This window comes from Callorhinus ursinus, unplaced genomic scaffold (assembly GCF_003265705.2).
Source record: "Callorhinus ursinus isolate GAN/ISIS: 27379988/994484 unplaced genomic scaffold, GSC_fseal_2.0 scaffold45, whole genome shotgun sequence".
NCBI classification, from domain to species: domain Eukaryota; kingdom Metazoa; phylum Chordata; class Mammalia; order Carnivora; family Otariidae; genus Callorhinus; species Callorhinus ursinus.
Window position 1 is genome coordinate 4,958,178 of NW_027397107.1, and position 16,725 is coordinate 4,974,902.

Below are 16,725 nucleotides of genomic sequence, written 5' to 3' on the forward strand. Positions count from 1 at the left end.
TTCTTCTTCCTCCTCCTCCTCCTCCTCCTCCTCCTCCTCCTCCTCCTCCTCCTCCTCCGCCTCCTCTTCTTCCTCTTCCTCTTCCTCTTCTTTTTCTTCGCATTGAATCAACAAATAGGATAGACAGGTGCGTTTTCTTCATTGTAGAGAAAGACTTGGACCCGGCCCAAAGTGAACACTAGTTCTCACATAAGACCCAGTAGCCGCCACAGTTTGGAACCCAATACACATTTCCTAGACTATCTGACACCCTCGCCAGCCTCCTCGGGCTATTGACAGGTGTGTTACCCGGTGGAATTGTGAGGCTAACGGAGGGGAGCGGGACGTCTGTTTTCTGCTAACGGCTTCTGCCTGGAGTTTCTTAATGCATAGCCTGAGTTGCCCTGGAACCGGCCGGCGGCAGACACCACGCAGGCTCCGGCCCTCCGGGATGGGGGGCCTGGCAGAGGAGCATCCACACGCCGGCGGCGATGAGCCGCCCGGCGCTTGGCAGGGCGCGAGGTGCCAGAGCGCGGGAGCCGCCGCCGTTGGTACATGGCTGCTCCGCGGCAGTCGGGTGAGGCCAAGAGTTTCGCGTCTGCAGATCCCTCTGTCAACTCGAGAGAAGCAGTTCCCGCCGTAGGGAGAACTGGGCTTCGTACTCGCCACCGCTTGGACCTGGGTATCCCGGGACTCCGAGTCCTTTGAGGTCTTGCTCGAGACTACATATCCCAAAAGGCCGCGCGGTGATTGAAGGCTCTACCGGCCTATGAGCGGACGAAGCTTCTGGTCGCGGAAAATGAGGAGCCAATGGTAAGGGGACAGGGGCGGTGTTTTCCGGCTGCGGGCTGTCGCGCCCAGAGTCCCACCTGTGTCCCCACAGCCCTGTCACGAATCCCGGTCGGGTTCAGGGAGGGACTGCCTCGGCGTTGTGGGCTGGGTGCGGCTCGGCGGTGGAGGACTCTCACTTCCTGCTCCATCCCCGGCCGGGCCCCGGGGCGGTGAGTGACGCGGACAAGGAGACCGCTGCGGTAGCCTGGGAGCTGCCGAGGGGCGTGGAGGGGACTCGCCCGCCGCCGCGATGTGGTCCCTGCCAGGTCCCCGCGCTCGCCTTTCGGAGCCCGCGGGGGTTTGCTGAAGAGTGGGGACAGGTGGCTGCGGCTTTCTGTGCCGTCGTCGGGAGAGCCCATCCTCTCGATCAATGTTCTTGCTCCTCGGAGGTGGTCTCCGGGCTCCAGCTTAGCGCTGCGACCCTGTGACCGCGGCGCCCTGACAGGGCCTCCAGCCACTGGCAGGGGAGGGCGGGGGGACGGGTGTCGGCCCACCGGTGCCGTCATGTCCCTATTAATAACCCCAGCGAGCAAACTGGTGCTGCTCACAATGGCCCTTAGCACCTCTGCGCTCTGGGGCCTGCGGGGGTTACCTGTCGGGGTGGGGGTGGGGGGCAGGAGACGGGGTGAGAAACAAGGTTTCTGTGACCGTGGCTGTGAACCCCCTCAGTCCCGCTGTCTCCTGCAAGGGGGCCCAGCAGTTGTGTTTCCTAATGGACGTGGAAATAAAATTTATGCTCCAAACTTACCTCCTAATGACGTTATTTAAATCCAGAGAGGAAATGTATCCCGGCGGTGTTTAGGTCCTTAAACATTCAGTACTTTATAAATGACCAATAGCAATGTGCGGAAATGCATAAATGTTTCCATGAAAAGTGTGAGTGTCTTCTAGTAGTACCCAGGCGCTTTGATTGGTGAGACAAAAAACGGGGAAAGAGTTAAGCTTCCTCACTCCAGTCTGGTTCCATCGCCCACTGAAATGCAGAATTGTTTGTAGCAGGTTCAGCTGGCTGACTTGTGTTTGTTTCTATTGGAAACTCTTTAAACCACCCCCACCCCCCAAAAAACACAAAAGACCCCAAAACAGAACCAAAAAAAAAAAAAAACATTATATTTCTTTGTGACTCCTAATGCCTTACAACATATTACTGAGTAAATTACTGATCCATCTAGTAATCTGACCATTGCCCTCCAAATAATTTTTTCTTGATACTGCTGTCAGTTTTATCAATGTGTCAATGATTGTTTTCGGGCCCCATGGGTTTTGTTTTGTGCTTATCTTCATTAAATTTTACTTTATTTTACAGCTTATCCATGTCTTTTTAAATCTCATTTCTGATTCCATTAAACCTTGAAATAGAATGGTACCCAGGGTCTTGTTCCTTGAGGTTGACACCAAATCTACAAGCCAGGAAGAGTCAACTGTTCTCATAACTAATACGAGTATGGTGAAGTCCACAATTTTCTAGCTTGCTGAGGAAAATGTAGCTGGAGAACTTTTCACAAATCAAGTCATCCCCACACATTCTCTTCTTTGTTTATCTTGTCCATCGTGAACCATTTATTTCTCAAAAAGTTAATTTTCCAAAGACTGAGGGTTCTGTAGATGTGTTTGGGAGCTCCAGGCCTCACTTCATGATGTGAGTGTTGGCCAAGGGAAAGATGACGTAAAAACACAACAAGAAAAGCAACCCTTTGGTGGTTGACCGAATTTACCTCATAGCTATTCTAGGCAAGGGGGGTTTTCTTTGGGTTTACTGGTGGCCTCTGGGACTGTCTTTTGGTTTTGAGACAATGGTTAGAATGGTTAGAATGTCCAGAGAGCTTCTGATGCATACTGAGGTCTCTTGCTTTAGGAACTGATGCCTCTCAATGATGTGGCTGGGGACTTCAGGCAAGAGTGGGTTACCTGGGCACCGCTTAGAAAATCCTATTCAAGGATACCACCCGGCACAGTTTGAAGAATGGGCTCTCAAAGGGTAAGGCTGCTACTCTCCTTTTAGATTTTAGACTTAGATATTGTGAGAAGGTCCAAGTCTGAGCAGGCTCTAGGGACACTGGTCTCTTACAGCACCAGCTCTCTGTGAGAATATTTGTTGCCTCCCTGGCAGAAAAAGAATAACTTCCACTTTTTATTTTTTTTTTTGGCATGACTTTCATTTTTATGGCACTTTATAGCTCAGGGATATCTTTGATATTAATTTTCTTGTTAATATCTCACCATAACCCTTTGATGTGGGTATTATACCTCTTTCAGTCAGGACCCCAAGACTCAAAGTTAAGTGGCAGAGTAAGAGTCCAACCCAGGTCTTTGTGGCAAAGGGGAGCTGTGTTTTTTCCTGCCACTTCAAAAACAGACAAACAAAACAAACCTCCAGTGCTCTTTCTAAAATACAATGGCTACCCCTTCTCCTTGCTTTACTTCATAAGTAATATACGCCCCTTGAAGGAAAAGAGAAACAAAATGAAAAGCAAAGTCCGATGCCATCCCACGACTGAAGAGTTACTATCCTTCCAAGCATTGTTCTAAGGATATATGTAATTAACAAAAACAAAAGAAAAAAATTGGGATCTTACTTGTATGTTCAGTTGTGCATCTTACTTTTTTACACAGTGTATTGTGAATATATATTGACAACAATAATCTTCTATACATTGCTTAAAATAACCACTTAGTAATTTATTGAATGGAATATAATAACTTACATTAGATTGAATCATATACTTGACCATTTTTAAACCATTTTTTAACTTATACAATGGCAATTTCATATGGCTCAATCAAATATGATTATTCCTTTGTCATAGGACATTTAGGTCATTTCCAGATCTTCACCAGTATTGTAATGACCATCTCTTGGCTAACTGTCTTTCTTTTTTAGGTCTTGTTTATTAAAGTATAATTAGTTAGTAATTAGCTAATATACCTTTTGCACAACTTTTTTTTAAGTTTTATTTATTTTTCTTTGTAATCTCTACCCCCAACGTGGGGCTCAGACTCACAACCCTGACATCAGGAGTCACATGCTCTTTCAACTGAGCCAGCCAGGCGTCCCACAACTTTTTTTTTTTTTTTTTACTTTTTTTTTCATTTCCTTAGAATTCCCAGAATTAGAATTGCTAGATCAAAGAATAGATACATTTCTAAGATATTTGATATTTTTGCCCAATGCCTTCCAAAAAGATTGAATTATTTATTTCTGCAAGCATTATATGAAAGTGTCCATTTCTTTACATTTTACCTATCATGGTAGGTATTAAAATTTAAGAGTCTGGGTTAAATAACAGTGACAGCTAACATTTATTGGGGACTTACCACTTAATCCTTACAACAACACTGTGAGGTAGGTCTTACCATTATCCCTAGTCTACAGATGAAGACCCTGAGACACAGAGACTTCAAGTCACTTTCCTGAAGTCACACAGCTAGTAAGAGGATTGGTTAAGATTGAAACTTAGGCAGTTTGCACTCTTTACCTTCATACTACATTGTCTAACTGTATCATTGTTTTTATTTGAATTTCTTTGGTTAATGGTAAGGTTAAAGGTTTTTCACATATTTACAGACTGCGTGTATGTGTGTGTCTGTGTGTGAATTGCCTATTTATAGCCTTTGCCCTTTTTTTTCCCCCCCTTTACACGTGTTTGTCTTTTTCTCTTGGCTATATCTACTGCTGCCCTTCTGGGAAAAGTTTAAAGCCCAACATTATAGTTAACTTCCCTGATTCTTTCTAAGGGTGAGGTCATGATGGCATTGTTTCTGATAAAATCATGGGTTTAGCCTTGTGCCTTCAGAGATGAATTATTGTGCTCACTCTGGAGTTTCTATCACCCAAGTCTGGTTTTGTTGTTGTTGTTGTTGTTGTTGTTGTTGTTTTAATGGGAGGAAAGGGGCTATTTTCTTAGCCTCTTGGGGAGATCACCCTGTTTTATCACTCCATCATGGCAGCCCTTTCAATGAGACCAAACACACCTTAGCTTAGCATCTCACTGGGCTTTCTCCTCTACTTAGGGAAGGAGGAGGGCTTGCCTTTTTGGTCAGGCATTGTATGGTTGGCTCAGATTAATATCCTATATTCACCTTCCTGTTATAGGATTTCCAGACCCAGTGTAATCTCCCAGCTGGAACAGAAAGAAGTGCTACCAATCCAAAATTTTGAGGCAAGGAAGATCCTAAGGGAAAGTCATACAGGTGAGATATGGATATTATCCAGTGGGAGGAGATCTAGCATTTTAGCCTTGGTTGTTTTTTTGGTTTTTTTTTTAAGATTTTTTAAGATTTTGAGAGAGTGAGCATGAGAGATGGGGAGGGGCAGGGGTGAGGGGCAAGCAGACTCCCCACTGGGCAGGGAGCCTGATGCAGAGCTCGATCCCAGGACCCTGGGATCATGACCTGAGTCAAAGCCACCCAGGCACCCTCAGCCCTTGTTTAGATGCAGATTTTGGAATGCTGCCATAGACTTTGTTCTCACTATTTGAAGTTTAAATTTGACTTCTTGGGCAATCAGTAATTTACCAAATCAAGTCTTCATTTTATTTTTTTTAAGTAAACTTTATATGCCCAACGTAGGGCTTGAACTCATAACCCCAAGATCAAGAGTCACATGCTCTACCGACTAAGCCAGCCAGGTGCCCTTAAAGTCTTCATTTATTGTTTTTTGTTTGTTTTTAAAGATTTATTTTAGAGAGAGAGAAAGTGTGTGCAAATGGGAGGGGCAGGGGGAGAGGGAGAGAGAGAGAGAGAATCCTCACGCAGACTCCATGCTGAGTGTGGAGCCCCAAATGTAGCTCGATCCTGGGACCCTGAGATCATGACCCGAGCCGAAGGCAGATGCTTAACCAACTGAGCCACCCAGGCACCCACTCAAGCTTCATCTTTTTTTTTTTTTTAAGATTTTATTTATTTATTTGACAGAGAGCAAGTGAGCATGAGCCAGTGGCAGGGAGGGAGAGGGAGAAGCAGACTCCTTGCTGACGCAGGGCTTGATCCAGGACCCTGTGATCATGACCTGAGCTGAAGGCAGATGCCTAACCAACTGAGCCACCCAGGCATCCCCCAAGATTCATCTTAAAAAGGGTTTAGGAATTTAAGTTTTCTGTAAGCTTAATGAACTTCGATAAACTTTTCACAAAATGAGAGGCGCCTGGCTGACTCAGTCAGTGGAGCAAGCGACTCTTGATCTCTGGGTTGTGAGTTTGAGCCCCACACTGGTTGTAGAAATTATTTAAAAATAAAATCCTTTTTAAAAATTAAAAAAAAAAAACAAACCTTGGGGCGCCCGGGTGGCTCAGATGGTTAAGCGTCTGCCTTCGGCTCAGGTCATGGTCCCAGGGTCCTGGGATCGAGCCCCGCATCGGGCTCCCTGCTCGGCGGGGAGCCTGCTTCTCCCTCTGCCGCTCCCCCTGCTTGTGTTCCCTCTCTCGCTGTCTCTGTCAAATAAATAAATACAATTAAAAAAAAAAACTTTTCACAAAGTGAAATTAAGTGTCGTCTGTTGCCAAAGCGCTAATGTCAATCTTTCTTACTGCCTTCTGATGTTTTTTCCTGATAACTGAGTAACTTCATTCCCTGTTACTTTTGTTAATTTTTCAGACTTTGAGAATCAGGTGACAAAACTCAATCAGGACATTTCAGAAACAGCAGAACGATGTGGAACATCCTCAGAAAGGGCCAATAAAGATATTTCTCATACTTCTAGATGGGGAGGAAGCTGGGAGAGGGACCTTGAATTAGAAGGGCAACATGGAACCCTACCAGGAGAGGGCCGACTGGAGCCGCTTCCCCAGGAGAAGGATCTAAACAAGCTGCTGGATGGATGTGTAGGAAAGAAGCCTGTGTGTGCAGAATGTGGAAAAAGCTTTAACCAGAGCTCCTATCTCATAAGACACCTAAGAACCCACACTGGTGAGAGGCCTTATAAATGCATCGAGTGTGGGAAAGGCTTCAAACAGAGTTCAGACCTTGTCACCCATCGCAGAACACACACAGGAGAGAAACCCTACCAATGCAACGGGTGTGAGAAAAAATTCAGCGACAGCTCTACACTCATCAAACATCAGAGAACTCACACAGGTGAGAGACCCTATGGGTGCCCACAGTGTGGAAAGACCTTTGGGCGGAAGCCACACCTCATAATGCACCAAAGAACCCACACAGGAGAGAAGCCCTACACATGTCTCGAATGCCATAAAAGCTTTAGTCGAAGCTCAAACTTCATTACCCATCAGAGGACCCACACGGGAGTGAAGCCTTACAGGTGTAGTGACTGTGGGGAAAGTTTTAGCCAGAGCTCAGACTTGGTTAAACACCAACGAACCCACACCGGAGAACGGCCCTTTAAGTGCCCAGAGTGTGGGAAGGGCTTTAGAGATAGTTCTCACTTTGTAGCGCACATGAGTACTCACTCAGGAGAAAGGCCTTTCAGCTGTCCTTACTGCCACAAAAGTTTCAGTCAGAGCTCACACCTGGTCACGCACCAGAGGACACACACCGGTGAGAGGCCATTTAAGTGTGACAGCTGTGGGAAGGGATTCGCCGACAGCTCTGCCCTCATAAAACACCAACGGATCCACACGGGGGAAAGACCCTACAAATGTGGCGAGTGTGGGAAGAGCTTCAACCAGAGCTCCCACTTCATTACTCATCAACGAATCCACTTAGGAGACAGGCCCTATCACTGTCCCGAGTGTGGCAAAACCTTCAATCAGCGTTCCCATTTTCTCACACACCAGAGAACACATACAGGAGAAAAACCTTTCCACTGTAGTAGATGTGACAAGAGCTTCCGTCAGAAAGCACATCTTTTATGCCATCAAAATACCCATTTGATCTAGGAAATGGTTTGAAGGGCTTCTTCTGCCCCTTTCCAGATTTTCATTTCTGTTGTCTTCAGGTGCTCCATGTATAGAAAGCCTGAACATGGGCATCAGTGGCTCAAGTTGGGCCTTTTCCTACGCTTTAATGGTGAGGATAAACCCATAGGCCACAAATAATGTTTTGAATACAAAAGGCATTCCTTCAGTGTTTTTAACCGACCTTAGGGAAATGTGAGTGTGATGGTTGATGCTTGATTTACTAAAAGAGGAGCGAGGTATATGTGGCCACATTACCACTATTAATGATTAATATTTGAGATCGTATAAGCCCTTAATACTATGTAACACCTGGCCCTTAAACGACCCTCAATACGTTTATTAGCCTTATGATTCAATAAGAGTGCATTAGCGCAGCCCCACGAATCCAGGACTTGCAAGAAATTAGATTGCAACTAGAGGATTTGGGGTATGAACACAAAGATTTAATAAAACAGAAAACACTCTCCCTATCCAGTGCTATGCAGACGTTAGTCACCAGATGTCTCATTGCCATGACAAGGCAGAATTCTCATAGAGGATGTCTGTGGTCTTGTGACTTCAAGGCCGAAAGAATTTCAGAAGCTCTTTGTACACCAGTGTATGAGGTACTCCCACTGGAGGTTTGCTGCCATCTGAGGCATAGGAAAATATCTGGCGGTGAACAAGCCAGAAGAGGCTGGAAGAGGACTGTAAAACGATGGAAGCAAAGTTGCGGAGACGTTAAATATCACAGGGATCCTTCCTGGCATTTAGCTGAGGGGAACAACTCCTGTTTCCTAATCACCTGGCTCATGGGCCCTTTGGTTTTAAGTTTAATGCAACTCTGATTTTTTTTAGAGTCATTCCTTCTATGCACTAGTACATTCCTATATTTAATGGAAATAAATTGAGGGAAGGCAGTGTGTTGGAAAGAACACTGCCTCCATTGAGAAGGGGGGGTGTTTGAGCGCTGGCCCTGACATTTAATTTGGCCAGACTTTACCTTCTCTCGGCCTCTACCTTACTTACCTCACAAGGTTGTTGTGAGGATCTAATGCGTGCGCGCGCACGCGCACACACAAGCACTTTTTTGTTAAATTATAAAGTAATAATATCTCTAAAATTCAATGTTCTGGTATTGGTGGAAATGTCTTTCCTCCAAGGAACTCTGGCTATTATTTCTCCAGGTGTCCCATTTTCTTCATAATAACAGCTTTCTTTCTTTACCTGTTGAAAACCTAAGGCCCCAAATCGCCGAACAATGCATTGTGGGTACACAGGTGACAGAAGAGCCAAAATTTGGCTGCAGGTCTCCTCTACAACAGCAGAGAACGGACCGCCTCTGAGATCTGCTAGAGTCTCTGAGACACTGCACGCAGGACTGGATGCCCCATATTATATGCATCAACCCGCTTTGAATTTGAATTTGAAATGATGGAGGGATGTAGCCTAAGTTCCAGGGAGCCTTACAGGATCCTGTGCTGGGGAGTGGGAGGGGAAGGGTAGACACAAGTGGTTAAGGAGGGAGCTAGGTTTGTCACACTTGGAGAGAAAAGAGGTGAGCTGAAGGTATTCTTCTTTCAAGCCTTCCTGTGGCAATACAGACTAAATTATCGGGTGAGCCTTGGAACAAGAGTTCATTTGCTTTCATTATATGGAATGCTGTCCAAGTGCTGTAACCCAGGGGGATAGAACTCAGCTGATAACCTAAGCTCTTTCTTTGAAAGAGTGATTAGATTTAAAAAATCTGGCTAATCCGGTGCAGCGGTTCTCAAGATGTGAGCCCAGACCAGCAGCATTAGTGTCACCTGAGAACTTGCTAGAAACCCACCCCAGAGCTGCTGAATCAGAAACTAGGCGTGGGGCTCAGCAATATGTGTTTCAATAAGCTCTCCAGGTGATGGTGATGCATGCTCTGACTTTGAGAACCACTGTTTTAAAAGGTGTGTCTCCTATTAAACACAGCTGCAATACTATTATTTCTCCTGAAAAAAAATGAGCAGTGATTGACAGTATCATCAACTATTTCAGTCAATGTTCACATGTCCCTAGTTATGTTTTTTGCTTTTGTTGCTGTTTTTTAGTTTGTTTGAATCAAAATCCAAATAAGGTCTCCATATCAATTGGTTGGTATGTTCCTTACAAGTCTTGCTCTGTTCCCCTCTTCCTCTGTTTTATTCTTGTAACTTATTTGTTGAAGAAAGCTGGTTGTCCTGTGGTGTCCCCCCAGCTCTGTGTTTGGCCAATTCTATCCTCTGGGGTCCTTTAACGTGCTCCTCTATCCTCTGCTTCCCCCACCCTTTTTTTTAAAAGATTTTTTTTATTTATTTGAGAGAGAGACAGAGTGTTGTGTATGTGTGTGAGAGAGAGAGAGAGCACAAGCAGCAGGTGGGGGGGGGAGAGGGCAGAGGGAGAGGGAGAAACAGACTCCCCCCTGAGCAGGGAGCCCGACCCCAGGACCCTGCGATCATGACCCAAGCCGAAGGAAGATGCTCATCTGACTGAGCCACCCAGGCACGCCCCGCTTTTTTACAGATTTTATTTCTTTACACCCAACATGGGGCTCAAACTCACAACCCCAAGATCAAGAGCCACGCGCTCTACCAACTGAGCCAGCCAGGTGCCCCTGCTCCTCTTTCCTAATTTTGGTATTTGGATCTGTAAACATGACAGATTCAGATTTAAGGGCAAGAATACTCCATAGTGATCTTGTGTCCTTCTACCGGGAGGTACATAGTGTTATTTTGTCTCATGATGTTAGCAGCCATTGAGAAGCCCTTATTTCATTTGGTTTTGCCAAATGGTGGTGTTTTATTTCCATAATTTATTCCTTCTTCATTTATTAACTGGAATACTTCTACAAAGAGAACTCCCTCTTCCCAACTCTCTGGTTTCCCCAAGGTACAATTTATATAGGGACAGCACACTAGCTGTTTTTTTGGGTTTTTTTAAGATTTATTTATTTGAGATAGAGACAGCGAGCAAGCAGAGGGAGAGGAAGGCAAGCAGACTCCGCACTGAGTGGGGAGCTCGACATGGGGCTCAATCCCAGGACCCCGAGATCATGACCTGAGCTGAAATCAAGAGTCGGACACTTAACTGACTGAGCCATCCAGGTGCCCCCACACTAGCTGTTTTATTAGACTATCTTCAGTTTTTAAATATCACTGCCTGAATTTCAGCCTCCAAGCCCTAGATTTCTGAGGTCCTTCCCATGAGAGACTATTTCTGGACATTTATAACTGCATAAATCTCACAACTTTTCTAATGTACTCCTTTGTTTTTCCCCTGACTTACTCCCCTCCAGTTTGTCTGGTTCCCCCATAAAACAGTGTTCTAAAAAGTTCAGTAAATACTCGAATGATTCCTTAGTCAGAGATGGACTCCAACTTGCCAGTTCATACTTGCCAATACTATCCTGGCCTGAAGCAGGAGAGGAAGCCACATCCCTGTTAGCAGGGAATGATTCTGCCTCCCTTTTATGATAATGCAAGAGTACACCATCTTCATTTATCTACCTAAGTATTGTTCTAAATCAAATACGATCCATATGTTAAACATATGGATGTGTCTTGCAATGTGTGTCTTGCTTTGTGGTTCTGTCTCACTCTCTCACACACACACACAGCCACAAGTAGGAATATTTAAAAGCTACCAGTGAGAGTTGAGGTAGCTGACTTTGTGTTTTTCCCCTTTGTTTCTAACCTATGACTGGGCCCTTGGCTTATTGCACGTGCTCCACACTTCCTCTCTCCATCGCTTCAAAATCCACTTCCTCACCACGCCCCACCGATTTTCTCTCTCTCGTTCCTCTCAAACCTATGTGGGACCTTTGTCCCCACGGCCACTCCCCAGCCTCTTTTCTGAAGTCCTGCCCTCATCTCCTAACTGATATCCCTGATTTTGTTTTTGCTCTAATTCCTTCTCATAGAAACCAAAGTAATCATTTAAAATCCTAAATCTAATCACATCAGCTATCTGCTTAAAAAGCCTGCAGCTTCCCATTGCTTTTAAGATAAAAACCCAAATCTGGTGGCTGGGGCTTCGCCGGCCTCACTACGTCTGACATTTTCCATTTTCAGAGTCTGTTGAGTGTAATCTTGCTGCCTATAAGTACCTGTGCTTATATCCGATCCTTGGCACCCAGCCTCCTGGACAGGAATAAAACTGGATCGTTGGATATGTTGTGGAAGTGGCCAGAACTGGTGCACGGAAGAGTCCTTACGTTGCAGTATGCTGTGTGACGATGGCCTTCAGCATCCTCTTCATACAGTAGCTTGGAAGAATATCAGATTTTAACTGCCATCAGATTTCAGTATGAAAAAAGGACTTACAGAAAATAATGGAATGAATGGTTAACCCTTTTATCTCTGAACATTGAATGAGATAAATTTCCAGCTGCTGTTCTCTATTTTTATTATTGGGCCAATGTTCTGTATAAATAGGATGTAACCATTTAATACTCAAAGAGTTTAATATGTCTGTAACAATCAACCTCAGTACCGTCACTACAATTATTACATTCTGCAAATGTTATTCTGTTATGTCAGATTTCTGTTTTTAGTGAGGTATCTCTAAGGCACGTAATAGAAAACAAAATTGGTAAATGACCCAAGTTTCTTTCACTGTGATTCGGGAATGATAAATCCTTATAGAATGAGAGAGGAAAAAAAAAAGATAAAAACCCAAATCTTTAACCAGACCTACAGGGCTTCGCTTGGTCTAACAACACCCCCCCACACACAGCCTCCTCTGATATCACCTTCCTTCTCACGTTCCCTCCATTCCTTGATCACACCAAGGTTGTGCACACCTTAGAGCCTTGGTCCTGACAGATTCCTCTGCCCAGAATGTTCCTGGCCCACATCTTTGCTTAGGTTCCTATTTATCAACCAGCTTTCAGCCTGAAACTCACCTCCTTGCAGAGACTTTCCCTGACTGTCCCCATCACCTCCTTGCAGAGACTTTCCCTGACTGTCCCCATCACCTCCTTGCAGAGACTTTCCCTGACTGTCCCCATCTAAGTGAGTCTTCCTCTCCTCATACTCACTATCCCACCAGCCTCTCTTATTGTCATCAAAGTCCATACACCTGTCTGATAGTTTCTCGTTTATTGCTTGTTAGGGCAAGCTCCACGATAGGAGGGAGCCACTTCTCTTGTTTACCATTCTCTTCCCGACACCTAAAATAGTGTCTGACAATGTAGTAGGTGGTCAATAAATGCTCACTGGATGGATTAATGGATACATACTCACAGGCAAGGAACTTACTCTGTTGGAAAAGTAACAGTGTGAGACGAAGTTGGACACGTGAGCGAGGGTCACACCAAGAAAGCTCTTAGTTGCCAAACTAAGGATTTCACATATTCTTCTCTGAGGCCAGGGATGTTGCTGATGGTCCAGTAGAGGCCAGGCATGATCAGTAGCTGAGGAAATCTGATTTGGCGGCTATGTGTAAGTTATATTACAGAGAGAGAAACTGAAGGCATTGAGATGATCTATGATATAAAGTGTTTATAGCATGATGTCTGGCCCAGGGCAAGTGTCCAATAAGCGATTCGCATCCCTGAGCATCATGGCAGGCACTGGGAGACAACAGAACAAAGGCAAGATCATTAAATCTTCTCTATAGCTCAAAATAATTCCTAGACCCTATTACTATATTCCTTCCCTTCCTCTGTATGTGTGTGTGTGTGTGGTGTGTGTGTGTGCGTGTGTGTGGTGTGGGTGTGTGTGGGTGTGTGTGGGTGGTGTGTGGGTGTGGTGTGTGCGTGGTGTGTGTGGGTGTGTGGTGTGTGTGGGTGTGTGTGGGTGGTGTGTGGGTGTGGTGTGTGTGTGGTGTGTGGGGGTGTGGTGTGTGTGGTGTGTGTGTGTGTGGTTTGTGGGGGTGTGTGGGGGTGTGTGTGGTGTGTGTGGGTGTGGTGTGCGGGTGTGTGTGTGTATGTGTGTGGGGGTGTGTGTGTATGTGTGTGTGTCAAACTTCCATCCATATGTGGCTATTCTCAGGGCTGTCATGTTGAGGCTCTTTTAATAGGGCTTCCCACCCCCAGCGTGCTTTTGGCTTAGATTTCTCTTTCTCCCTTATTTGCTATATTTTGTTGGTGCCAAGTCACATAGTCTCTGCCTCTGCCCTGCTTTCTCTCTTTTTAAATTGTAAAAGTACCACGTACTTTCTTTGAAATTTTCCATAAATACAGAACTGCCCAAACTCAAAAAAAAAAAAATGGAGGGCCGCCTGGCTGGCTCAGTCCAAAGAGTGTGCAACTCTTGATCTTGATGTTGTTGGTTCGAGCCCCACATTAGGTGTAGAGATTACTTAAAAAAATAAACTTATAAAAATTAAATAGAAGAAAAGTACTGGCCCCTGAGTATTTTTTTTTTTTAAGATTTATTTGACAGAGAGAGAGAGAGAGAGAGAGTGCACAAGCAGGGGGAGTGGCAGGGAGAGGGAGAGAAGCATGCTCCCCCTGAGCAGGGAACCCAACACGGGACTCGATCCCAGGACCCTGGGATCATGACCTGAACCAAAGGCAGACACTTAACTGACAGAGCCCCCAGGTGCCCTTGGCCCCTGAGTGTTTAAAAAAAAAAAATAGAAATGCCTTGTCTCTTCCTCATTCCCAAGCCCAGTTGCACCACCCAGATTTTAACTCTGTAATAGCCCTGCAAGCCAAGTCTTGTTTCTGACTCCGCTTCTCTGCCCCTGCTATCATCTGACCTAAGGGATGGTTTTCCATCGGGCTGCCTTGACTTTTCCCTTCAGTTCAGTGTAACAAACATTTACTGAGTGCTTACTACACACCAAATCCTACACTAGACAGTGAAAGAGGCCCACATGTAAGAGCTCTTGAACGTTGAGCAAGTTGCTGACTCTTTATGACCCTCATTTCCTTACCTGCAAAGTGAGAATAATGCCAGTACCTTTTTCATGGGGCTGAGTGGGGATCAATGAGATGACACACAGAAAACTCTCTGTGTAGTATCTGCTTTTATCTGCTCCATAAATGTCAATGGCAACAATGATAATGATGATAATCTTCACCTAGGAGGAGTTTATAGTTTAATGGGGAGACTTGAGAATAAGAATTATCTAGGGGCGCCTGGCTGGCTCAGTAGGTGGAGCATGTGATTCTTGACCTTAGGGCTGTAAATTCCAGCCCCACACTGAGTGTAGAGATTACTTTTTTTTTTTAAGTTTTGTTCATTTATTGCACGGAGAGAGAGAGAGAGAGAGCGCGAGCGCGAGCGCGAGCCTGAGCGAGGTGGGAGGGGAGGGGCAGAGGGCTAGGGAGAGAGAACCTCCAGCAGACTCGCCACTGAGCATGGAGCTTGACACAGGGCTCGATCCCAGGACCCTGAGATCATGACCTCAGCTGAAATCAAAAGAGTCTGACACCCAACCAACTGCCAGCCAGGCGCCCCAAGGGTAGAGATTATTTAAAAAAATTTTTTTAATATTTTATTTATTTATTTGACAGAGAAAGAGATAGCAAGAGCAGGAAGGAACACAAGCAGGGGGAGTGGGAGAGGGAGAAGCCGGCTTCCCGCTGAGAAGGGAGCCCAATGCGGGGCTTGATCCCAGGACCCTGGGACCATGACCGAGCCGAAGGCAGACACTTAACGACTGAACCACCCAGGCTTTCCCCCGAAAAATTTTTCTTTAAAAAAGAGAATTATCTAGGGCGCCTGGGTGGCTCAGTTGGTTAAGCGACTGCCTTCGGCTCAGGTCATGATCCTGGAGTCCCGGGATCGAGTCCCGCATCGGGCTCCCTGCTCAGCGGAGAGTCTGCTTCTCCCTCTGACCCTCCCCCCTCTCATGTGCGCTCTCTCTCTCTCATTCTCTCTGTCTCAAATAAATAAATAAAAAAAATCTTTAAAAAAAAAAAGAGAATTATCTAGCTGAAGAAAGATGGGAAAATATTTTTGGAAAAAAGGGGAAGAGCAGTTTATCTGAAATTAAAAGGTAGAGGGGCACCTGGCTGGCTCAGTTAGTAGAGCATGCAACTCTTGACCTCAGGGTCATGATTTCAAGCCCCAGGCTAGATGTAGAGATTACTTAAAAAAAAAAAAAAAAAAAAAAGAGAAAAAAACAAAAAAATAGAGGTATAGTGTTGGGGGACTGAAGAGCTGGATCTTGGACTTATCCTCCAAGAATATGTTTCAAAGCATGAGTCAAGGCCCACCTGCATTAGTCTCACCAGGTGTGCTGGTTCAAAATGCCAACTTAGTGGCCCCCACTTCTGACCAACTTGGTAAATTTACACTGGAATACTGCCCATCAAGGAAAATGAACCAACTACACTTATATGCAGCAACATGATGAGCCTCAAAAACTCAATATTGGATGCAAAAAATAAGACAAAAATACACATAGAAGGGTTGAAATACAGTAAAGATAAAAACAGGCTAAATTAAACAATATATTGCTTGGAGCAGTAGAGATAAACATACATTGTAATGAAAAGCAAAGGATTTATAAATACAAAATTCGAAGCAGAGGTTCACTGGGATGGGGAAAAAGAATGCTAGATTTCTATTTTTTTTTTTTTTTTTTAAGATTTATTTATTTATTTATTTGAGAGAGAGGAAGGTCAGAGGGAGAAGCAGGCTCCCTGCTGAGCAGGGAGCCCGATGTGGGACTCGATCCCGGGACTCCAGGATCATGACCTGAGCTGAAGGCAGTCGCTCAACCAACTGAGCCACCCAGGCGCCCTAAGTTTCTATTTCTTAAGCTGGGGGCTAAGCACACAGGTTTGCTTTGTATCATAATTCTTCAAATTAAAGGCATTACTTACATACTTTTTATTTACAAGGTATTTCACAAGGAAGGAAAAAAAAACAAAAACAGATAGGAAAACAGAACACTCCTCCAGAGACAGAGCTTTTCCACTTAAATCTCATAAAGTTAGGGTATACTATGGGGAAAAAAAAAAAAGGAGAAAAAAAGACAACCCAAGAACCAAGGCCTAAACAGACACCAGGCCAATCCCCACCATTCTTTCCCAGTCACGACCTCATACTTCTTCATTTCTCTTTCAGGTAAAATACAAATCCTTATGTATATAAACTAGTGCAAATAAACG

The 16,725-nt window shown here is 44.9% G+C and overlaps 1 protein-coding gene and 1 pseudogene across 6 annotated transcripts in view; both read left to right on the top strand.

The window, feature by feature from the left end:
* ZNF774 (zinc finger protein 774) overlaps nucleotides 1-11,248 on the top strand; it is a 35,563-nt gene extending 24,315 nt beyond the window's left edge. For 3 of the 6 annotated variants that reach the window (XM_073882220.1, XM_073882223.1, XM_073882221.1), the window contains 3 exons: nucleotides 2,666-2,788; nucleotides 4,904-5,001; nucleotides 6,403-11,248. In XM_073882220.1, coding sequence (XP_073738321.1) covers nucleotides 2,682-2,788; nucleotides 4,904-5,001; nucleotides 6,403-7,643 — 1,446 coding nt within the window. In that variant the 5' untranslated portion in view covers nucleotides 2,666-2,681 and the 3' untranslated portion in view covers nucleotides 7,644-11,248. The other 3 variants (XM_073882222.1, XM_025893287.2, XM_025893288.2) reach the window with 3 other exon arrangements.
* Nucleotides 11,249-11,662: 414 nt separating this feature from the next.
* On the top strand, nucleotides 11,663-13,330 carry LOC112839883 (protein kish-A pseudogene; annotated as a pseudogene).
* The last annotated feature ends 3,395 nt before the right edge of the window (nucleotides 13,331-16,725 follow it).